The sequence below is a fragment of the Megalobrama amblycephala genome, linkage group LG9, assembly GCF_018812025.1.
Source record: "Megalobrama amblycephala isolate DHTTF-2021 linkage group LG9, ASM1881202v1, whole genome shotgun sequence".
NCBI classification, from domain to species: domain Eukaryota; kingdom Metazoa; phylum Chordata; class Actinopteri; order Cypriniformes; family Xenocyprididae; genus Megalobrama; species Megalobrama amblycephala.
The window spans coordinates 12,331,417-12,356,094 of NC_063052.1; the positions used below are offsets into that span (position 1 = coordinate 12,331,417).

At 39.2% G+C, this 24,678-nt stretch overlaps 1 protein-coding gene across 1 annotated transcript in view; it reads right to left on the reverse strand.

Annotated features, from left to right (window-relative positions):
• Positions 1–5,869: 5,869 nt before the first annotated feature.
• trioa (trio Rho guanine nucleotide exchange factor a) overlaps positions 5,870–24,678 on the reverse strand; it is a 129,298-nt gene continuing 110,489 nt past the window's right edge. Inside the window, 23 exon segments of the mRNA XM_048201608.1 lie at positions 5,870–8,469; positions 9,171–9,309; positions 9,402–9,602; positions 9,867–9,945; positions 10,055–10,176; positions 10,729–10,891; positions 10,981–11,008; positions 11,104–11,248; positions 11,974–12,221; positions 14,230–15,002; positions 16,211–16,391; positions 16,498–16,689; positions 16,780–16,857; positions 16,935–16,985; positions 17,077–17,169; positions 17,323–17,412; positions 17,501–17,570; positions 17,782–17,885; positions 17,993–18,059; positions 18,147–18,295; positions 20,068–20,163; positions 24,044–24,214; positions 24,332–24,627. Of these exon segments, the coding sequence (XP_048057565.1) occupies positions 7,924–8,469; positions 9,171–9,309; positions 9,402–9,602; positions 9,867–9,945; positions 10,055–10,176; positions 10,729–10,891; positions 10,981–11,008; positions 11,104–11,248; positions 11,974–12,221; positions 14,230–15,002; positions 16,211–16,391; positions 16,498–16,689; positions 16,780–16,857; positions 16,935–16,985; positions 17,077–17,169; positions 17,323–17,412; positions 17,501–17,570; positions 17,782–17,885; positions 17,993–18,059; positions 18,147–18,295; positions 20,068–20,163; positions 24,044–24,214; positions 24,332–24,627 (4,082 nt within the window). The 3' untranslated portion in view covers positions 5,870–7,923.

The following is a 24,678-nucleotide window of genomic DNA, read 5'->3' on the forward strand; positions in this document are numbered from 1 at the left end:
GTTTGAACTAATTGTTGTATACTATTGAACTAGCATATTGCATATAAAAATTAGTTCAAACTTTGACCTGTGGAGGGCAGTAATACACTTAGCAGTGTCTACACTGCTGGAATTCTAATAGAGAAGAAGAAGAGAGCTAGTTCAAGATGAGCATTTCTGTTTAAAACTATAATTTTCAATTTTATTTCAGAAAACGAGCGATGGTTTCACTAGATAAGATTTCACCTTATTTCTCATCTGGGATCGTGTTGAACAATTTGAAGCTGCAGTGAAACTGATTTTGACCTTCAACTGTTTGGTGCCCATTGAAGTAAATCAAGTGCATGATATAATAATACTCCTTTTTTTAATCAAACTGTGCACTGTATAATAATTAATTCCCTCGTTTTGATTGAAACGAAACAAGGGAACAAATTATTATATTGTGGCCGTGATTTACAAAAACGTATTAGTATGTCATGGAGTGAATTAATTTGTGGCCACGATATACTTTTTTTTTTTTTTCATGCATGTCATGTGTGGGGCTCTGTAGAAAACAAACCAAAAAAAAATTTTTTTTTCATGTTATGAGACCAAAAAATGGCCAGCAGTTACTGAAATTTGGAATGAGCCTTTAATCGTCAAGAATGAATTGGCTGGAAGTGGTTTGGTCATGAAACCTGGAGCTTAAAGTGACCTAACAGGCAAATATACAAATGCAAACACAACCAATGGTTTATCACCTTGAGGTGGAACGATTATAATGTGTTGGCTATATTGCGCTGGAAAATTATATATGTATGAAATACCACAGATTGTGTAAGAATTAAACCTGCTCTCTCAAGTCTTAAGTTTTTGTACTCTGTAAATTAAGATTTACATAAACCTTATTTTTTTTTGTTCTCATGTTTGTTTTGTTGAATTATTTAATTGACTACTATGACCATTAGTATTTAAAGGAAAAAATTCAATATGAGATTTTAGATATGTAAAGGAGCTATACCACAGGGCAAAAGTGAAGGGTTTGGGTACAATGCTGAAATATTACGTCTCGCTACTGTATGTAAATCAGGCAAAACCCACAATATTACAAGACATCATAGTAGAGCATGTTTGCTTCTCAGTTATCCATCTACACATGTATGGAGATTAGTGTGCGTTAATAAGCGTGAGTCAGATATTGCTGCTTGGGCATAAAACATACCAGACTATATTATCATGCATGCGCCAGAGCTCTGAGCAAACCCATCTGCTGACTTTGATAATGATAATGTCATTATTATGGTGACATGACTAATTCAAAAGCCTTATGACAGGCATTTGATTCAGCAATACACTCTCACAGACAGGAATATATATAAATTCAGCAACAGATGCTATATTCTGCCCATTAGCATTCAGTTAAATGTGTTCTCTATTAGTCATGCAAGAAGTTTCCATTTAGATAAAGCATTTATATACAGCCAGATGAGTCCATCGGGCTCACATCATGAATATTCAATGTCTTAATATTGCCAGATTTCACATTGCGGTTCATATTATACACTGATTTGAGCCCAAGCTGGATCGTTCTCATTTAGACATTCTTCAGTTCTGTATTTGTGAATGAATACTGTGTTATTTAAGAGCAAAATCTGTCTGTAAATAATGCATCACTGGTTACTACTGTGCAATGTTACCATGTTGTTCCTCGTATTGACTGTACACAATGCAAACCACTGTAGTGTTCACCTGTTTGATGCAATAAAAGTCCATCAACCCCCTTAATTATATTCACACCTGTTTTATTCCTGTTTCACCTGACCTTGAAATCCATAAATGATCATCAGTGCAGCACCCTCATGGTTTCTTCTCTGTAATATAAACATTTTTAACAAGTGAGTCTGTACACATCAAATGTGTGAGGGAATCATAATCATAATCTGTTTTTAGTTGAAAACAGTGCAGTTTGTTCGCTGATTCACAATGAAGCATAAGGGACCATTTGCGTGACATTCTCAACTAAAAACTTTTTTATGCCTTTTGGCCGTTCATTTACACAACAATGGCATTTTGGGGGCCTGAAAATGCAAACATTTGAAAATGTATTTCAAAGTGCAAGTTTTTGAAAATGATACCATTATCGGCTCCATTTGTGAATGTGTGAAAATGGTGACGTCATGCATGTTACCAAAGTCCCTTTAAGGCATGTCATTTCACTCAGCGGCCATCTTTGAAATGCCTCTCGGGCAGCTATTTCAGTCATGCAAGTACAGCTCCTGTCTCTTTGAATGGGGAAACATCAAATTCTACAAAGCTGTTCACCAAACTTTGAGTCCCCCCCAGGAATCGGGTCTCCTTTAGGACCCAGGCGGTAATGCCTGATCAAAAGTTATCATGATGTCTTGACTAATTATAACCTATTTCACTATTGTATGATGTTTATTACATTAAGTGCACAGACAACATGCTTGAAATATAAAATAAATGCCTATGTATTGCATAATAAAACAAACTGGAAACACAACATGCCTAAAAACATACTTTTTTTTTTTTATAAGAATAAGGATTGTTACAACATACTATGTTCTGTAAAAGTTAATATTAATTTTACACAATAATAGCAATGTGTTATAGCATATAATAATAATAATAATAATAATAATAATAGAATACATTTTTAATAAATTAATTGTCATGCTAAGTACAAACAAACATCAAGTTAAACCATGTACAGTGGGTACGGAAAGTATTCAGACCCCCTTAAATTTTTCACTCTTTGTAATATTGCAGCCATTTGCTAAAATCATTTAAGTTCATTTTTTTCCTCATTAATGTACACACAGCACCCCATATTGACAGAAAAACATAGAAATTGTTGACATTTTTGCAGATTTATTAAAAAAGAAAGAAAAACTGAAATATCACATGGTCCTAAGTATTCAGACCCTTTGCTCAGTATTTAGTAGAAGCACCCTTTTGATCTAATACAGCCATGAGTCTTTTTGGGAAAGATGCAACAAGTTTTTCACACCTGGATTTGGGAATCCTCTGCCATTCCTCCTTGCAGATCCTCTCCAGTTCTGTCAGGTTGGATGGTAAACGTTGGTGGACAGCCAATTTTAGGTCTCTCCAGAGATGCTCAATTGGGTTTAAGTCAGGGCTCTGGCTGGGCCATTCAAGAACAGTCATGGAGTTGTTGTGAAGCCACTCTTTCGTTATTTTAGCTGTGTGCTTAGGGTCATTGTCTTGTTGGAAGGTAAACCTTCGGCGCAGTCTGAGGTCCTGAGCACTCTGGAGAAGGTTTTCATCCAGGATATCCCTGTAGTTGGCCGCATTCATCTTTCCCTGATTGCAACCAGTCGTCCTGTCCCTGCAGCTGAAAAACAGCATGATGCTGCCACCACCATGCTTCACTGTTGGGACTGTATTGGACAGGTGATGAGCAGTGCCTGGTTTTCTCCACACATACCGCTTAGAATTAAGGCCAAAAAGTTCTATCTTGGTCTCATCAGACCAGAGAATCTTATTTCTCACCATCTTGGCAAACTCCATGCGGGCTTTCATGTGTCTTGCACTGAGGAGAGGCTTCCGTCGGGCCACTCTGCCATAAAGCCCCGACTGGTGGAGGGCTGCAGTGATGGTTGACTTTCTACAACTTTCTCCCATCTCCCGACTGCATCTCTGGAGCTCAGCCACAGTGATCTTTGGGTTCTTCTTTACCTCTCTCACCAAGGCTCTTCTCTCCCGATAGCTCAGTTTGGCCGGACGGCCAGCTCTAGAAGGGTTCTGGTCGTCCCAAACATCTTCCATTAAAGGATTATGGAGGCCACTGTGCTCTTAGGAACCTTAAGTGCAGCAGAATTTTTTTGTAACCTTGGCCAGATCTGTGCCTTGCCACAATTCTGTCTCTGAGCTCTTCAGGCAGTTCCTTTGACCTCATGATTCTCATTTGCTCTGACATGCACTGTGAGCTGTAAGGTCTTATATAGACAGGTGGGTGGCTTTCCTAATCAAGTCCAATCAGTATAATCAAACACAGCTGGACTCAAATGAAGGTGTAGAACCATCTCAAGGATGATCAGAAGAAATGGACAGCACCTGAGTTAAATATATGAGTGTCACAGCAAAGGGTCTGAATACTTAGGACCATGTGATATTTCAGTTTTTCTTTTTTAATAAATCTGCAAAAATGTCAACAATTCTGTTTTTCTGTCAATATGGGGTGCTGTGTGTACATTAATGAGGGGAAAAATGAACTTAAATGATTTTAGCAAATGGCTGCAATATAACAGAGTGAAACATTTAAGGGGATCTGAATACTTTCCGTACACTCTAAAAAATGCTGGGTAAAAACAACCATATTTAACCCAGTCCATATTTAACCCAGCCATTTTTAGAGTGTACCCACTGTAATTGGGAACTGTATTGGAAGCAAAAAACATACCTAATATAACCTAAGCTAGCAGACTAATCGGGTAGATGCATGCCATGCTACTACATAAGCTAACTAAAAAACAGTAAGAATGAGAAATGCTTGATTTCACAACCTATAGCTGCAGTTATATACTAGTATATGAACCATGTAATTTAAAACAGTGTTTCTCAACTCCAGTCCTCGGGACCCACTGCTCTGCACATTTTGTATGTATCCCTTATTTAACACACCTGATTTAGATCATCAGCTCATTAGGAGAGTCTGCATGAACTGAATTGAGTGTGTCATATAAGAGAGACATACAAAATGTGCAGAGCAGTGGGTCCCGAGGACTGGAGATGAGAACCACTGATTTAAAAGACATTAATGGTCATTATAATGCATTTAAGCTAGATCAGTGGTTCCCAAACCTGTCCTGGAGGACAGGTATGTCTCCCTCATCTATCACACCTTCAACTCATGTGCTCATTAGTAGAGATATCAAGACCTGAAATGGTTGGGTCAGAAATAGGGAGACATACAAAATGTGCAGGGCTGGGGGTCTTCCAGGACAGGTTTGGGAACCACTGACCTAGATAAATCATAATTTTGCAGGAATTATAATCTGGTGATTAGAAATACTACCCATTAAAAGCCTGTTGAACCAATGGGACCGCTCGGGGTCCAAAAGGAGACCCTATTCCTTGGGGAATTCGATTTATTTACTTTACCAATCAGCAATTGGCTATTTTATTTAGAAGGCGGGACTTATTCCGATACAATGTGCGCTGTACTTTTTCCCCATTCAAAAGTAATATCAAAGAATTTAGATATACAAAGACGGTTCACTCATATTACTATCAATGGGAGAAAGCGCAGAATGCAATATGGAGGAATAAGTTCCGCCTTCTAAATTAAAGAGCCAATCGCAAAAGTCATTGCGTCACTGCAGCTGCCATTACAAGTTCCATTTATAAATGGAAGTGATTTTCGCTTCCCAACCTGAACATTCAAAACTTTAATATGCATAGACCTTATTCACAGCAGTGCCATCTTTGATTTTTACCAGTGTGGTGCCGAATTCCTACCCCTGCCAAATTATTACACCCCTAGTATTGGTAGGTTTAGGATTAGGTGTGGGGGAGGGGTTAGGAATAGGGGTGGGGTTAGGATTAGGCAATCAGATAGCGACTTCAACGAGGGGGGTAATAATTTGGCAGGGAGTCGAATTCGGCACAACACCAGGAATGACAGCAAGGCTGTGAGGGATAGACATATCTCTTCAGTGGGTTGTACTGTTATTTCATGCGTTTTTGGATTGTTCTGCTAATGAAACGATGCAAAAATATTTTTTACAGCGGATTCCAGTGAAAAACATGGCAAGTGTGTCCCTCACAGCCTCGCTTTCCTACCCGTCATGGCGCTGCACTGAATAAGGTCTATTGCTCACGAATAAAAACCGAAACAGAATAAACCAAACACAGCAGCCATGAGAATGTTCCATATGTTTAATTCCAAAATAACTGATGACAAAACTGAAAATATTTACAGCACATATCGCGTAAACACTTATGGTTTCTGTACAAAGAAATATACACATGCAAAACGTATAAAATAATCCAAATAAAACAAGTCTAAAATGATAATACATACATTAAAATACAATGAGATCAGAACTAAAATTAGACATTCAATGAAACACTTTAAAAAAATGTATCCAGTCCAAGTTCCCACGCTGTAAAGGCATCTGTACAACTTTACAATGACAAATAAATTAGGGGGACATTATATGGGTCTATACAGATGAATCAACAATGTTCCTTCCTACCGGGAAAGAGTCACTGCCCGCCACTCAAACATTTCAATACGCTTCAAAATCTCAAAGATAACAGTTGACTGACGTATGACGCGAGGATCACTGGAAATGAGAACAGGCCAGTGGTTACAAACTGCATACCAACATCGTTCCAGTGACAATTTAAATTGTTGAGAGCATCTTACGACTAATCTGTCAACAAAAACTATCCCAGGCCTTAAAACTAAAATGACTTACATTTGCGTTAAAACTATCTATATGACGAGCGAGATAAATATCATAATTTAAAGGCTTCACATTTTTGTCCATGATATCTTGCTATGCGAAATTATTTCCATGTCAAAGGACTGCCGAGTCTAAACGGGAGGTGCATTTCAGAAACGCTCCAAAAATGCGCAGAAAAGCAAAACGTAAAATGTGCGAAACATCAATAACATGGACACAAAGGAAAGTAAATGAAGAAAAACAGTTGTAAAGCTATGTAAACAACCAGTCACAGCTACGTAGCGTATAACTTAAAGGAGTCAAATGTGTGCAGGGGACCGAAAAGAAGAAGAAAAAAAAAAAAAAACTCATTCTCATAAAGCAAAGAGAGCTTTGGCATACCAATATGTATATCAACAGAAAAGTGACTAGCGTAAGTGCCATGTAGACAACAACCCCGAATGATAACAGGGCTTTAATACTTACTGAAAAAGACCGGATTAAATAAACAACAGCAGAACTGCAGTACCAAGTACGTGCTATTCTACGTTTTTATTAAAGGTTTAACAGATGTGTCTTCATAAACAGTTGCATAAACCATCGAAGCCGCAACATTGCACGTGGTAAGAACCGGAAACAACGTGAGTGCATTTACAGTATTCAGTCATTCTTCAATGCCGTCCTGTCTGAAGCCCATCGCCCTATGGCTATGTATCTCCACCCTTGTGACATTGCATTTAAAAAGAAGGAAAGAAACAGGGCAGACACATAGTACAGAATAAGGCGTATACATCTGTAGATTGCACAACACAATTTGTTCTAGTCGTAGTAAATAAAAAAAAAAAAAAAAAGAGGTTGAACTTGCAGCCTGTAAAAATTCCGCAGCTAAATGTGGCGCAATCATCATCATCATCATCATCATCATTGAAATAAGCAACTAATTACACTAGGAGACCAAAACAAGTTTCCACTTAAAATGCTTCGTTTGCTCACGATTTGTGTGTTGCGTTCATTCACACTGATTTTTATTGAAAGATGTACCTGAAAACATGTCATATAAGTATTATGCGCTGTTCGTTTTTGTCTAAAGGTTCGTTAAGAAATCGAGTCGAACACTGTAAAAGCACAAAAACAGCCGCTTGCTCTCTGGCTCAGGCAAAACAGAAAGGGAAAAAGTTGTTCTCCTCGCTAAATTGCATTTGCATCGCTTTCTTCAAAACCCACGCTTGTGCAGGTACGTTTGTTCTACACAAAATATTAGTCCGCTTAATCGGATTTGTTGATCATTCAGCAAATCGAAGAAATATTATATATATATTTTTATATTTATATTCCATTGTTTTAATCTCTGCTTACAAGTCTTAATTAAATTGGAAACAAGGCAGCAGCAAACTGGGAGAGGACTATCAATCTTTAATATCGTCTGCTGACGAAGGCTCCGATATGGTTGTCGGCACACATTTTGATAGGCTCAGGACTGAAGTCTTCTAAATTGGCATCGGAAAGAGGATGAGATCGCGATTCTCGGTCAGATCCTGGGCTGTAGCCTGCTTTGCAGGAAGGCCCTTACGCCTCCGAGAGGCCGCAGGTCGTTCTGGTGTTTGCGCCGGTCGATGAAGGAAATGAGTCTAGAGGTATCGATGCATTCGGCCGAGCGACGGCCACCTCCGGGCCTCAGCCAGGGTTCCTGCAGGCAGGCGGCAGCCGGGGGCCGCTTGGAAGGTTCGGTCCTGAGAAGCAGGCACACGAAATCCCGTGCCGCCTGGCTCACGCCCTGGAAGTAGTCGTCGGGGAAGCTGAAGTCTAGGCGGCAGATGTTGAGGCACGTCTCCTCCACGCTCTCGTCCAAGAACGGAGACGCGCCGCTCAGCATCACGTACGTCACCACCCCCAGACTCCACAGGTCAGAGGAGAGAGAGACGGGGTCCCCGAGAACCAGCTCGGGGGCCGCGAACTCTGGGCTACCCAGCAGAGGGTGAACGTAGGGAGTCGAGTTCAGCTGCGCCGCGTCGCCGAAATCCGTAAGTTTCACCATCGGCTGGGAGGGGCTCTGCTCCACCACAAGGTTTTCAGGCTGATCAGAAAGTGGGAAATTTCAAATTAATATTATAATATTAATATTACATTATATTTGAATTAGCATGCGAATTAAAAAAAAAAACAAAACTAAAAATATAAATAATTAGTAAATATATAAAATTTGTTAATTCAAAGTGATTTACTTATAAACATTAACAAAATAGTAATCATAAAGAAATAAAGACAATAACAGTAAAGAAAGAATAACATTCAGTAATGCATTCAAATGAATGTTTATTTATTAATACTTATAATATTAATACTATATAGATATAAAATTGATGTTGTTCTTTCTGTTAACTTTTTATTCATTAAAGGATCTTGAAAAAAAACGTATCACTGTTTGCACAAAAATATGAAGCACAATTGTTTTCAACATTGATAAAAAAAAGAAATGTTTCTTGAGCAGCAAAATGATTTCTGAAGGATCATGTGACACTGAAGACTGGAGTAATGATGCTGAAAATTCAGCTTTGATCACAGGAATAAATTACTTTTTAAAATTTACTCAAATATAAAAGTTATTTTAAATTGTAATATTATTTCACAATATTACAGTATTTTTGATCAGATAAATGCAGCCTTGGTGCACATGAAATACATCTTTCAAAAGATAAAAAAATATTACTCCCAAACTTTTGAATGGTAGTCTGTCTGTCTATCTATACAAACAATGAAAAAACAAGTAACACTGACCTTTAAATCCAGATGAACTATCCTGCAGTTGTGCAGGTACTGCAAAGCTTCTAAAATATCCCGGAGGTAAAAGGCTACTTTCTCCTCAGTGAGGTTCCCCCAGCTCACAATGTAGTCCAGAAGACGGCCCTGATCAGACCTGTGCAATCACACAACACTGATGCTCAGGAACTTCTCTTGAGTGTGAAACAGTCCACTTTGAGATTAAAGTGTGTGTGTGTGTGCTCTCACATCTCAAGGACCAGTGCATAGCTGCTGGAGGTCTCAAAGGTGTCCAGTAGTCTGACTAGGTGAGGGTGCTGGAGTCTCTGTAGGACGCTGAACTCATGGGTGACCTGGTCTCGCTTCATGAGTTTCTTATTCACGAACTTGACCGCCACGGTCCGCTTTGACCCCCTCTGGTCACAGCGTTTAACTACAGAGAACCTTCCCCTAAGAGAAAGAAACAACATTATCACAATTACGATGTTGCCACAGTCGATTCTCCATAAACTATATTTACATGTTTTTGACAAAAACAGCACTCTACCCTTACTTGCAGTTAAAACTTGCAGTTAAAATGCACGCAATTTGTGTTAATGTTCTTTAAAAGTGTGCCTCCATGTAGTTTCTAATGGATTCCCTTGCAATGTTTTTATAAATGAATCCATTTGATATCAAAATGATGTGGAAAATATATATTCCCATGTGTCTCACCTGCCCAGCTCTGCTACCTCAGTGTAGAAGGACTCAAAGTTGTCTTTCCACATGACCCGGATTCCATCGCTGGTAGTTCCTGTGAAAGACAGTCAAGTTAACTTAGGTTAAAAACCTTGCTTAGCTGAATCTTAGAAACACTAGGTAGAACCTTTGCAAGGCCAGTTGGAATAGGAACATATTCTTACCCAACACTCTGAGACTGGCTGATGATGTCACACTGCCTATGTCATTCGTTGCAATGCAGGTGTACATGCCATCATCCTCTGAGGTCACACCTACGATACGCAGCGTGGCCTCGCCAGTCTCACTGTGATGAAAAAAGGGAATTATGATACGAACAAAAACATTAGATTAGCAAAAACTGAGTTTAATCAATGCAATGAAATGCAATGCAATAAAATAAAATCAGTATTTTGTTCTTGCCTTCGGGAGAAATAACTAATATCTTTATTTTTCTAAGGAGGCCCCTAAAGGGACATGGTGATGGAAGAAAAATCCGAGATGGGAGGAAAAATTATGCCTATGCTTTTGCGTTCTCTTTCAAATATTTTGCGTTCCCTCAAGAAACTTTGCTGAAGTTCACAAAATTCTATGCGAATGAACACAAAGTTTCTCGGGGGAACGCAAAACATTTGAAAGAGCATGCGAAAGCACTGATTTTTTCCTCCCTTCTCTTATTTTTTCCATCACCATGTTCCTTTTAGGGGCTCTATTAGCAATTTTTGATAGATAAATTAAAGTGAGATATATAAACAAAGCAATTACATTTACAAAATAATAACATGATATATGCATATCTCCAATGTTGCAAGACAAAAATTTTTGTTTTTTAGCTGACATTATGTTTGTTTGTCCGTACCTGTAGACTATGCTGAAATGACCGTTGTTGGTGAGTGTTTTCTGATCGGGTCCCTTCCATGTGACTGTGGCTTTGGGGCGGCCACACACTTTACACCTCAGAGTGACACACTCCCCTTTATCACAGGTCACGTCACTCAGCGGGACGAGCATCTCCGGGGGTACTGGGAGAAAAGAAATCCATGTCAACCCCTTATTAAGACGTTTATCACTTATAATTGTTCGTTTCACTTATTGGACATTTTGAACTTACCATCATAGATATAATTGGGATTTAGAAGCTGCAAAATAGAGAACAAAGATTTGAGTAAACATCCTTCTGAAGGATTTCCAGAAAATGACACGACAAAGATTTGTTTGTTTTCATTAGTTTTACCTTTACAGAGACCTTGTTGGTTAGTCCCTCTCTGGATTTCCTGTATCCGTTTTCTAGCTTGGCCTCCTTTTTATTTTCCTTCTCTCTTTTCTCTGACTTCTTGCGAATACGGAGGGATGTATGCCATGATGATGATGATTTCCTGCTGGAAAGCAAACCATTATGTTAAATGTCAAATGTCTAACCTATGAAAGGGACCTATTATGCCCTTTTCCAACGTCTTGATTTTGTTTATGGCTCTACTAGAACAGGTTTTCATGCCTGAATGTTCAAAAACACCTTATTTTTCACATATTTGACATTGTTGCAGCTCCTCTCTTCTCAGTCTGTCAGTAACACTCTGTTTAATTCCTGTCTCTATGAAGCCCCTCCTTCTGAAAAGAGTAGTGTGCTCTGATTGGTCAGCTGGATCAGTGTTGTGATTGGTCAACTGTTTCGAGTGTGTTTGGGAAATGTCACGTCCCTTAACATAACTGTGAGTTTCAACACACTACTAACTAACTCAACCAGGCCCCGCCCCTTTATTTTGCATATGCCTTGAGCGGGAATTATTTAAATGAGGAATATTGTGATTATTATTATTAAGAAAACTCAAGACTACAATTGAGGCGTTTCACGGAGTTCAGAAATGCGCACTGATATGGAGAATAACTCCTGCTGGAGGGACTTTGTGCTTTGTAACTTTGCAGACCTTTTTCATGTTCAAACTGCAACATTAATCACTAAAGAAAGATGAAAATGTAAAATAAAAAACTATAATAGGACCGCTTGATAAAAAAAAAAACAGATGTTAAGTATGCGTTTGATTTTACTGTTGCATTATGAAACATTTAGCATGTGTTACGTAAATGGTCAGAGGCGAGCTCTTACTTAATGGTCCCCTCTGGTGCGTCAGGGATAATGGCGGAGGTGTGGCCCAGCACGTATCCGGGGATCCAGCCCTCGGCAGCTGGGCATTGGTCTGTAGCGGCGCGGAACACCAAGAACATGTTCTGCTGATTGGAGGCCAGGATCTGCACCACCTCTCCTTGACCTACATTTATCTCATCCTCTTTCAGAGCCACATAGTCCTGAGTCACCAACATGGTGGAGATATTACTGCTGCTGCTGCTTTCACTCTGTGGACACACACACACACACACGGGTCTTAGTACCAGAGACACTTTATACACCTTTAATACAAATGCCTGTACTGTACAACACCATGGGTTTACTTGTGTGAAATGACAATATTTCCACATTTACCTATTAACCCTCATGTTCCATGTAAATGTATAAAAAAATAATAGTAATTTAGAAAAAAGGCCTTATATTTTTCCTTCAAATTCTTGTAATATGTTCCACTGACCTACCCATAAGCCAGTATTAGGTAGGTAATACTGATTCTGCATACTTATGTTTTATAATTATCATTTTTTAAAAGGTGATTATTTCTGGTAACAGTGTTATTTATGGTCAATTCTGACATTGCAACAACACTGTAGAACAATAAAATAACTGAAAATTATGTGAAAATTCTTATTTTCATCTTTTTTTAATGTGTTAAAAATGTTTTTGGGTCTCTCCCCTAGACATAATGCAATATTTGTTATGGAGGACATTTGAAGCATTTTATCAAGTTGAAATTTTATTTATAATCGGTTTTCATAAGATTATGTAAACATTTTTTCCCCCCGATCTAGCAAAATTCTTGAGGTCTCTCTGATCCCATCCAGAACATGAGGGCTAGTAAATTCAGAACAAATGTATGTTTTTGGTGTTTGATAATGACAAAACATTGCATAATAACACCCATGCTCAATAATATTTACAACTTTTGACTGACATGTAACCTTGCAAGTGCACTGCATCAAAAACATGCATTATTAAACTTGAACAGTCAAAGAAAAGGTAAGAAACAGAAAAGAAATTGAGATAAGAACTCCTGTTAGTTACAGTAGTAGCCTGTTAAAAAGATCTAAAACTCTTAACTAAATCACATGATAAGCAGAATCAAAACATCCACGGATGTTTCAGGCATTAGTTTTGTAAAGATTAACATTATTAAGGTGCTGTAACATTAGCAACATTTTGGCGAAATTTTGTGGGAAAAAAGAACCATTGTCAATAATGTAGATATGTATGAAGCACAGCTCACACAGAAGTCACTTTCAAACCAAGCAGCTTTCTGTTGGTCAGTGTGATGAGCTTAAACCCGCTGCGAAATCTGCATGGGGAAATCTTTTGCCCTGACTCAAAATTCCCAATCATGGCGATTCCTATCGAAATGCCGAAATTTTGCATAACAACAGAAAACGTGACTGCACCTTTAGCCCTTAAAGGATTAGTTTACTTTGAAATGAAAATTAGCCCAAGCTTTACTCACCCTCAAGCCATCCTAGGTATATAGACTTTCTTGTTCCCGATGAACATAATCGAAGAAATATTAATAAATATCCTGACGCATCCGAGCTTTATAATGGCAGTGATAGGGTTCAATGAGTATGAGCTAAAGAAAAAGCTTCAATCCACATCCATCCATCATAAATATGTGCTCCACACGGTTCTGGAGTGTTAATAAAGGCCTCCTGAAGCGGAGCAATTTTAATATTTTAAATGGGTGCATGTGGATGGAAGCTCTTTCTTCAGCTCATACTCATTGAACCCTATCACCGCCATTATAAAGCTTGGATGCGTCAAGATATTTATTAATATTTCTGCAATTATGTTCATCAGAAAGAAGAAAGTCATATACACCTAGGATGGCTTGAGGGCGAGTAAAGCTTGGGCTAATTTTCATTTCAAAGTGAACTAATCCTTTAAGGATAGCTGATTCTCAGAAGGAAAAACATCTTGTAAAGACCCCACAAAGAAAGTCGCTTAAGGTTAATATCTTAATTTTTAAGGATAAACCTAGTTCTTGTTTTACAACTCCATAAACAGTTAGTATCTGGCCAGAAGCAGAACTGTTAGATTTCTGAGATGCAGAGAAAAAGCTCTGTTGGAAGTCCACAGAGTAGAAACCAGGTTAAGAGAGGCAGAAATCAGACAGAATCCAGGTGGGTTAGAGAGTCATTCATGAGGGAAGACAGGAGCAGAGTTGAGCTGAAGCGCTGCGGTCGACCGGGGCAGGAGTGTGTCTCTTACCCCGTTGCTCTGAGTGGACTGGACAGATTGCTCACTGGCAGAAGAGCAGGTACTCATGCGGTCTGCGTCCTTACTGTGGGTGGAATGCCTGTGACTTTGGTTCTGATTTTGCCGTCCCAGGGTGTCGCATGCTTCCCCGGGGAAGGTGAAGGATCCGGGCCTGCTGGCTGGAGAGGCGGGAACGGAGCTCCAGAACGAGTTGGAGCTGCCGCCCGTCTTTGGCCCAGGACTGCAGGGTGGGATAGAGTCTTTGAAAGCCGGCGTGGCTAACGGGGAGGCCATCGGCGAGACCGTTCCAGGTCTGGGTTTGACCAGAGCTAGCGGGGCCACGGTGGCTCGAGGGATCTGGGCCGGAGAGGCTCCATCCCTGCTTTCTTTGGAAGCGCTTTCCGTAGGGTCCGTCTGTTTGGGGTGAGGGCTCGCAGGAACCTTCACCTTTGGATCAGGCTCTGTGGTGCAAGAGGGTGAGGGACCCCTGGAGCGAGGTCTCGGGGACATACCTGATATTTTGTCGGGGCCGTCAGGCTCGTGGGCTCCGGGCCCCAGGGCGGGAGAGTGATGACGGAGTGGCTGAGGCAAGCGCGAGGGCTGGGGGATACGGGAGGGACGGGAGCGGGAACCCGACCCAGCCGGGGCCCCTCCGCCTCCTCCGGGGGCCATGACCTGACCCCCGCTACCTCCAGCCTGTACACTGCTGCCTGAGACACCAGGTCCCTCGACATGGTTCCTCTGGTAGTCAATGGGTGATGTAAGCGCTACAGGAGGAAAGACATCTAATGAGGAGAGAGATTTCAATGAACAATGTGAACATGAGAAAAACAGCACAGATTAATCAAGATTTTAGGAGGGTATAACAGGCTTGCAAAGCAAATCAATATTTTGGTAAAACTTTATCATGAAGATCAGTTCGTTAGCATTTGTTACTGCTTTAGACATCATGACCTTAATGTCCGCGGACCCTCCTGATGACGAAAATTACGTAATGCGGAGGGTACGTGGACTTTGGGCTTAAGATAGGTTTAATATTGGGAGACAGGCTATTGTATGTAGCCTAATTTGCACGTATCCAGAGAGCTCACGTTTTACGCAATCACACATACTCTGTGTATAGGGAGCGGCGGTGTTGAGCGCACATTCTACAAGATAAGACATTTGTCAGACGCTTAGGCTCTACTGCGCAATGAATCCTCTCTGCCATGGTCTTGTCAGTCATCTTGCCTTACTTTCGTCACATGATCAGTGAACTGTGATTCCTGCTGCACTGTGTGCGACTCTGCAGCTCGTGCTGGATGAGCAGAGCAGATGTTTACCGACTGAATGAAGTGGTTTTCACACTCACGCTCCGTGATGCCGATATCTCGAGACATTAAGAAATTTTGTCACATTTTAATATTGTGTCACACCCCTACTATTTATTATTACTGTAGGTTGATCTCTACATATACTAATACATTTTAAACGTTTCAAGTTCTTTAAATGAACACTAGTTAATGTATTATGAATGAAAAGAACAATGAACAATAGTATATTTATAAATTATCTAATGAAAATGAAGCAATTAAGACATGATTGTTAGTATAGTATAATTACAGCATAGTTTTAAAGTTGTACTGTTAAAGGATTACTTTTTAAATGCTTGATTTTAATTTTAAAGTGAAAGTATTTTTACAATAGTAATGTATTTCTTATTTTGTTTAATATTTTTATTTAATAATAATAAATATTATAGGCATAATGATTATATGAATTTATGATTCATAACAATAGTAATGATCACATTTTAAAATAGCAATTATTTTAATCAGAAAAATCACAATAGATTTCTTTCCTCAAATCACGCAGCCTATAAAATAACAGGGGCGATGGATCTTTTTCTTCGATCATTTGTTTTGTTTGGAATAAATGTATGTTAAACATCATTTATGACTTGACCTAAAGACAGAAAGCCTTTTATACTCATAAGTATTGCTGGTTGCTGTACCATTGAGGAAATTGCGTTGGCTCTCCAGGATTTGGCTGATCTGCAGCATCCAGACTTGTCGTACTCCAGGATGGCTTGAGTGCAGAATAAAGGCCTCTTTGCTGCCATTAGATGTTCTGGAGGTCAGTGCAAATTTACAGGGGTCTCCGTCCACACTATCCTCCAGCCCCAGACAGCTCACCTACACACATACAAACATTATGTTTTTAGTTTTTCTAAACAGTCTTTTACTTAAATCAACAAATCTGTCATGACAAAATTAGATAGACAGATGAGGATGCCTGTACCTTGATGCTGTATTTATACAGGTAGCCAGGCATTGAGAAGCCCCTCTTTTTATCCAAAGGTTCACTGAAGATGACAATCTGCTCAAAGAGGAAGACTCTTCTCTCCTTCATCCTGTTCAGCAGGCCTCCTTCTGGTTCAGCCACCATGAAGGTGTCCTGCAGGAGGAGACGCCCCTGAGCAATGATCTTTCCCTGTGAAAGGCCGATCAGATGAGTTTAATCCATGAGCTCAAATTTAAAACACTTCTTGATAATAATCCACTGATATAAACAAGTTCTTACATCAAATCCCTGGAGTCGACCAACATTCATCATGTCGTTGCATCTTTTTGGTACAATGCACATGACCTCAACCGCTTTCTACAACACAAGAACATTATCAGAAAAGAATAGAATAGAATAAAACAAAATAATGTTTAAATATAAAAATAAAATACCTCTAATTCCATTGAATCAATTCCAATTTTTTTGGAAAATTTGAGGAAATCCTGTAAACAAAGAAACAGAGAGCATCAGAATCATGATTAGACTAACAACTGTCCATAGGTCTAAAGATGCAGTGGGACCAGAGGGACAAACCTTAAGCAGCAGCTGGTACTTCATGATTCTCTGAACAGGTTTAATGAGCAGATCAGTGATCTGAAGTCTGTGACCCAGACGCTGCTTCAGATCCTGCAAGAGAGGTTATTCAGTTTGACAATAAAAGTGTTGTGTGTGATTTGTATTTGTTGGTATACTGATAGTAATGCAGAATGTATGTCATAAGGACATTCAAGCTTTATAAAGGGCAGAAATTATGATCAAATCCAGATTTAAGTTACGTACCTCAAAATAAGTGTCGATATACTCTGAGACAATGTGTTCAGATTTAGGTTTGTTCTGGCAGTAAACAATGTACATGTGCAGCCGCCGCTCCTGAAAGGCATGAAGAGTGCACAATATTAAATTACAGTAACAGAACAAGTTCGATTGATTGCTTAAAAAGACTTAAAAAATGGCATACATGTTTGACGAAGAGAGGGCCCAGTCGGTCAGGGTCCTCAAGGCACTTCTCAAGCTCTCCCAGGAAGAAACTGAAATATTAAGGATTGTAGTTAGTCTCATCTCTCTTCAAAATCGTTGAAATTAACTGCCACAAAGTTGCTTTAATTATCAGACAATGTTGTACATGTTGGTTTATTGGCTTTCTTTTTCCAACCAATGTCTATCATTATCACTTGATTTTGTTTTTGGGCTTTTCCCAAAATGAATGGGTTTTCATGCTTGAATGTTCAAAAAACATACTCTTTGTGCCAGTCATATATCTGCTGAATGTTTCCAAAAACGATCTTGTCTTTTCCTTTCATATCATCTGGAACTCCATCTTCCCTCATCCTGGTCATGTAGCCCTGCCGGACACACAGCGCAGCATCACATCAAAGTATGGAGGTGCTTCAGATCTAGTCACTTGATCACGTATCTATTTCTCAGCATCCAGTGAATAGTGTGCACTTACCTCCACGACCAAACTGAGATCTCTCACATAGTCCCTCTCCGTCTCGATCAGTTCCAGCAGGATGTAACTAAAAGGAGAAAAGGGACACGTGTTACAGACGCTGACAATGAATGTGGACAGTAACAGAGAGAGGGAGGAGAGCATGATGACGTACTGGCGTCTCTTGAGGAAGCCGGTCTTGCGTTCCTCTATCTCATCGATTGGAGAGGAGGAGGAGAGGAGGGAGTTATCAGATGGGTTGAAAGAGGGGCTGCTGCTGTCTCCTTGTTCCACAGACAAAGAGCTGGGCCTGTCCTCCAGAGCCTGTGTGGGCATGAAACCGTCAAAGTCAGAGCATACAAGTATGATGGGTAAACTACTTTAAATATTGTTTTTTTAGTAAAATTCTTGTATAATACTTGGTTAATAATAAGTTTAATATTTAACAATAATAGTAATAACAACACTGTGGTATTATAATATAATATAATATAATATAATATAATATATTATATTTAGGGCTGTCGATTTAAAGGAACACTCCACTTTTTTTGAAAATAGGCTCATTTTCCAACTCCCCTAGAGTTAAACAGTTGAGTTTTACCGTTTTCGAATCCATTCAGCCGATCTCCGGGTCTGGCGGTACCACTTTTAGCATAGCTTAGCATGGTTCATTGAATCTGATTAGACCGTTAGCATCGCGCTTAAAAATCACCAAAGAGTTTCGATATTTTTCCTATTTAAAACTTGACTCTTCTGTAGTTAAATCGTGTACTAAGACCGACGGAAAATGAAAAGTTGCGATTTTCTAGGCTGATATGGCTAGGAACTATACTCTCATTCCGGCGTAATAATCAAGGAACTTTGCTGCCGTATCATGGCTGCAGCAGGCATAAGCGGAAGAGTCAAGTTTTAAATAGGAAAAATATCTAAACTCTTTGGTCATTTTTAAGCGCGATGCTAACGGTCTAATCAGATTCAATGAACTATGCTAAGCTATGCTAAAAGTGGTACCGCCAGAACCGGAGATCGGCTGAATGGATTCGAAAACGGTAAAACTCAACTGTTTAACTCTAGGGGAGTTGGAAAATGAGCCTATTTTCAAAAAAAGTGGAGTGTTCCTTTAACGTGTGAATTAGATTAATTAATTACGTTAAAAATGACGTTAAAATTATTAACGTATTTAATGCACTTGACATTTCATACAGTTGATTGATGACAAATTTGATGCAGGGAAACAACTCAAACAAAAAAATAATTCAATTCTGTTGTAAAGCAGCTCTAAAAAGAAAATAGTGTCTACAGAAAGCAGTAAATGTCCCTAAAATTCAAGTTATGTTGGCAAAAATGGCCGTTTGAGTTTTTGTCTCATATTTACATTATAAGACATAGTGAAGCTATATCACACGAGTAAAGCGCAATATCACACGAGTGCTATTTTTGTCACAAAGTACAAATGCAATACTGATTTTGTACAACAGTTTATAAATAAGTAAATATTGTCATTTTAGACACAATATTGTCTGTTTTTGCTCAATTTTGCCAACAAAGCAGAACTGTTTGCCTCCATCTCCGAGCAACACACAGTGGCGTTTCATTTCTGAATCTGCGTTTTCAACGAATCAAGTGAAAAAAATGATTCAATGGACCATTCATAAAGACAACCATTTACTTCACTTCTGAATTAATTAGCCATTTGAATGAACTAACGAATGATCGACTTAATCATTAAGACATTTACTGCCACCTACTGGCAGTTTTAGTTTCTTATTAGAGTATAATTTAATTAAAAAAAAAAAAAATTAAAAAAAAAAACACATTAAAAAGGTATAGTTCACCTAAAAATGAAAATTCAGGTTCAAACATTTGTGTAATAAATTCTATGTTGAAACAAACAAAATATTTCTTTCTGAAGCTACTTTTTGTAAATTTCAATTTAATGCTTTATACAATAATGACTTCAAATTATCTTTTGGGGGTCATTTCATTAGATTAATTAATTGCCACATCATGTAATTAATTAGATAAAAATTTTAATCATTTGACAGCACTAATTATATTATATTATATTATATTTTCATCTGTGCACTTCTTACCATCTTGCTTTTGACCAGCTCCTCAATGGCACTGACTAGCTCTGCAGCGCTGGGGGTTTCTGAACTGGAGGGTCGGACGGAGAGACGGGAAGAAGTCTGCAGAGATAAAGAGAGTGAAAGAGGGAAAAAAGCCAGACTGAATGACACAAAGGAAATATGAGCCGTATGAAGCTAAACTGTAATCAGGATTCATTCAGGAATGGATTTAGGCACTAGTTTATTGTCTTTGCCCTCAAAGACATTTATGCAATTATATTATAGCAGTTAAAATAGCTTCGCTGCATTATGTTGAATGCATCTGTAACTAATGGTAATAACATTATTATTATGTGTCTGGCATCACACCATTGTGAACATACAAAATCTGCACTCTCAAACTGTCTCTGGTGCAGTTTATCAGTTTTGAAAAGAGACATTTTGATTTCAGCCAAAACCAATTATTCATAAAAAAAGGCCCCATATAATCAAAATGGCTTTTATTCCATGTGATGTGTGATAGCTCTATATGCATTGATAAAAATACACTTTTCGAAGATATACACAGTCCTTATCTTGCAGCCAAACAGACCAAAATAGGAAACGTGTCGACAGAGGAAAGAAACCTGCTGCATTTCATGGGGTCTTAAATTTATATGAAGTTAAAAGAACAGACTTCAGGTTGACAATAGCTTGATGCTCGACACCTGAGACTGGCGGAGGGTTTCTTTACTTTAGCTTCAAAAACTGGCAATCAAAAACATTCATCAAATAGAAATAAAGGGAAATCCAGCAGAAAGTCTCACCCTTGCTGTGCCTTCCAGACTTTCCAATTTGTGTCTGGGTGTGGCCTCAGGTCTGCTTAGCTTTTACAGGCCAATCAGACAGCAGAGTGGATAATGAGAGGATAAGCACAGAGGGGAGGGGGGAGGGGTGTGAATGGGCGGAGTTTTGAGGGTTGGTTAGAGGAGTAAAGAGTGAGGGTGGTCTCTGAGATTCAGAGTCATTGTATAAGGCACATGACCCTCTTTCTACCTAATCACAGCTCCCTGATGTTGACGTTCGGATACACCTGTGCACGTCTTTCTGACACCGCATGTGCCCTGTGATGCTCTGAAGCTGCATTTGAACCCAGTCCGATCAAAAACCAGCGCGTCAGGAGGACAATCGATTAAAGATGGGGCTAAATCATATGCATTTAAAACAACAATGTAAAATAAGTAAAAAACTAGAGAAGAAATCAAATGAAAAAGGATGAGTAAGGGCATTTTGTGGTTCTAAGTTTAAATCAGACAGATTTAAACAACAGAAAGAGGAAGTCTTGTCTAGATGAAAGTGGAATAACGGAATCAAACCAAAATGAGGAATCTGCTTCTAAAAGAGCACTACTTCAAAGTGGAAGTTCTCAGGAAGTGGCCGGCTTCTAAATCTCTACCAAAAAAACAAGAAAGAAAAAAGACAGCAAATAAAAGTAGAAAGAAAGGGGGTCTTGGGTCTTTTGATAAGCCGGGGGTTATGGGAAAAGAAAGCAATGAGAAATGATGTGAAAGGAGGGAGGCCAGAAAGGGAGGAGTCAGATGGAGAGATATGGGAACTGAGATAAAACAAAGACAGGACACAAATCAACGTAATGCTATGGCAAACAATACAGCCCAAACAAAACAAAAGAGAAAAACAAATTAGTGTCACAAGCTGTTCTTGAGCAGCGATGAGACCAGCTATAAGTCGAGCATTTCATCCTATTGTGGCCGTTTTACAAGAGACTACATTCTATCAAAGGAAAAATCTGCCTCTCTATCTCTCTGGGACACCTTTTAAGGCTGGCATTAACATGCATTTCAGATTCAGATTGTATGTAGACCAGTGGTTCTCAACCTTTTTGTCCAACACAATATTTGAAGGTTCTGAATTTAAAGGGTTAGTTCACCCAAAAATGAAAATTATGTCATCAATGACTCGCCCTCATGTCGTTCCAAACCCGTAAGAGCTCCGTTCATCTTCGGAACACGGTTTAAGATATTTTAGATTTAGTCCGAGAGCTTTCTGTCCCATTGAAAATGTTTGTACGGTATACTGTCCATGTCCAGAAAGGTAATAAAAACATCATCAAAGTAGTCCATGTGACATCAGTGGGTTAGTTAGAATTTGTTGAAGCATCGAAAATACATTTTGGTCCAAAAATAACAAAAACTACGGCTTTATTCAGCATTGTCTTCTCTTCCGGAATCCTTTCCATTGAACTGATTCCATTGAACTGATTCCACTGAATTGATTCCATTGAATCCTTTCATCTGTCGGCGTTGGTAATGCACTTTTACGTCACCGTGGTTGTTTTTGGCGATTAAGACATCCGCGACATGCACACTTACGCACCATTTTAAAAAATATAGCACCTGCTGAATAAAGTCGTAGTTTTTGTTATTTTTGGACCAAAATGTATTTTCGATGCTTCAACAAATTCTAACTGACCCTCTGATGTCACATGGACTACTTTGATGATGTTTTTATTACCTTTCTGGACATGGACAGTCTACCGTATATACATTTTCAATGGAGGGACAGAAAGCTCTCGGACTAAATCTAAAATATCTTAAACCGTGTTCCGAAGATGAACGGAGGTCTTACGGGTTTGGAACGACATGAGGGTGAGTCATTAATGACATCATTTTCATTTTTGGGTGAATTAACCCTTTAAGCAGCATCTTCAACATTTCTCTAAAATGGAGAGTTTAAAGCGCATTAGACCAAAATTGTAATTATTCCACTGCAATCCTTCTTCCACTAATTTAAGATATTACCAAATTGGGAGTGGTGACATTTTAACTAATTAACCACAATTAATTTTGTGATTCAAGAAATCTCAAGAACTGTATGTTCTTCAATTAAAAAAATATGTAATTTAAATGAGTTTTGGACAGTTCTGATCAAATTTCATTTAGATACTTCAATTTGTCTTCGCTCCAGGTTAACTCGCAATTCATTTTAAGAGCCATTATTAAAACACACACGGCTGCTTTTCACGCAACATACATAATTACCCATCATACACTGTGATACAGCCTGGTCCATTTGGTTGGATTGCTTTCTCACCAAGAAGCAAACCACTTCAGAGTTTATTTTTGAGTGGGACGAGACCTCCTCTTTAAGGTGATCTGAGTCCCATTTATTTGGTGTGGATCTGAGCATGATTGCTGTGATCATATATGCCTAAACAAACCGAAGTAAGGGAGAAAATGCACCAGGTTCCGAAACAAATGCTCCAAACAAGTCAGGTATAAAAACACCTTAAGCCATCCTGTAGCCCTTAGAAGTTTGCTGAGGCCCCTAATTAAGAACCACTGATCTAGACATTATTTAGCTTTGCATTTAACACTATTTCAATGCACTGCGTGATTTGACAGAGATCAAAATTGCAAACCGATAATTAAAAATGCTGTCATTTTTTGCATTTCCTTTAATTACAAACCCCTAAGTAATGATACTAGGGGTTAGAAGGGAAAAAAGGGGGGAAAGTGCACTCTTGGGGAAAGAAATTAGAAAAACAAGAGTAATCCAATGAAATAATTTGATAAGTAATCAGAAATTGTTGATTAATTGTGAAGAAACACATTCCACCCTTATTAAACGTGTTAAGAATCCATCCAAAATCATCAAAATGGAAGCCACATGTTAATGCCAGTTGTCATGGGGCCAAGATGACAAGATTCTTTATGATCAAGTTTAATATGATCAGAAAAACAGATTTACAGTGCTTGCATTGAAGTCACACTTGACGATCTAGAACTGGAAAAGTGAAAGTAAAGACTGCATATCCCAGGAGGACATACAAGCGCTGGCACACAGAAGTTTCAACGGGTTTGAGGATCTCTAATGAGGTTTAAAGGCTGGCAGTGGAAAAAATAAAAAATAAAATAAAATAAAAATTGTCCAAACTAGTGATTTACTCACACCAACCCTCCTCCTCAATCCCCCCGCTCTGCTCTATCATGAGCCGGCTCACCTTGTCATCCTGTGCGTCCGGCTGAAGAAGGCTGTGCTGCTGGATGGCCATGGGTGGAGGAAGAGGCACAGTATCAGGTCCTTCCTCTCCCTCTTCCTCTCCACAGCTCTGCATACCTGATGATGATGATTTGGACAGGGTGCCGCTGCTCAGACCCTCGTTACGCACCCTCTGTGGAGGTTCAGGCACAAAACCATAAATAACCCTAATAACCGATAATAACCCTGGTGCACATGTAAATATAGTCAGTCTATATACAGGAAAAAAAAAAACAGGAACTGCACCAACCTCCTCCAGAGTCTCATCCTGTGGCGTGGCGGCACTGTCATCAGAGTCTTTCTGCGAGCCTGCATCAGCGCTCTTTCTGACGTCGCGGCTCTTCTTGTGTTTGTGTGCCAGCTTCTTCACGTGGCCGTCGGCTTTACCACTGCTGAGTCTCCTCACAGGGCTGGTCAGCCATTTCCTTAATGTGTTGCCAGGGCGTTTGGGCCCAGGGGAACTCTGGGAGCCCATCACATGACCTGGTTGCAGGGTGGCAGAGGAGCCTGGCAAGATGGCATCGTTACTGCACACAGAGAGTGTGTCTGGAAAAACACAAAAAAATATGCAGATTATTTTTATCTGAAACAAGCTGG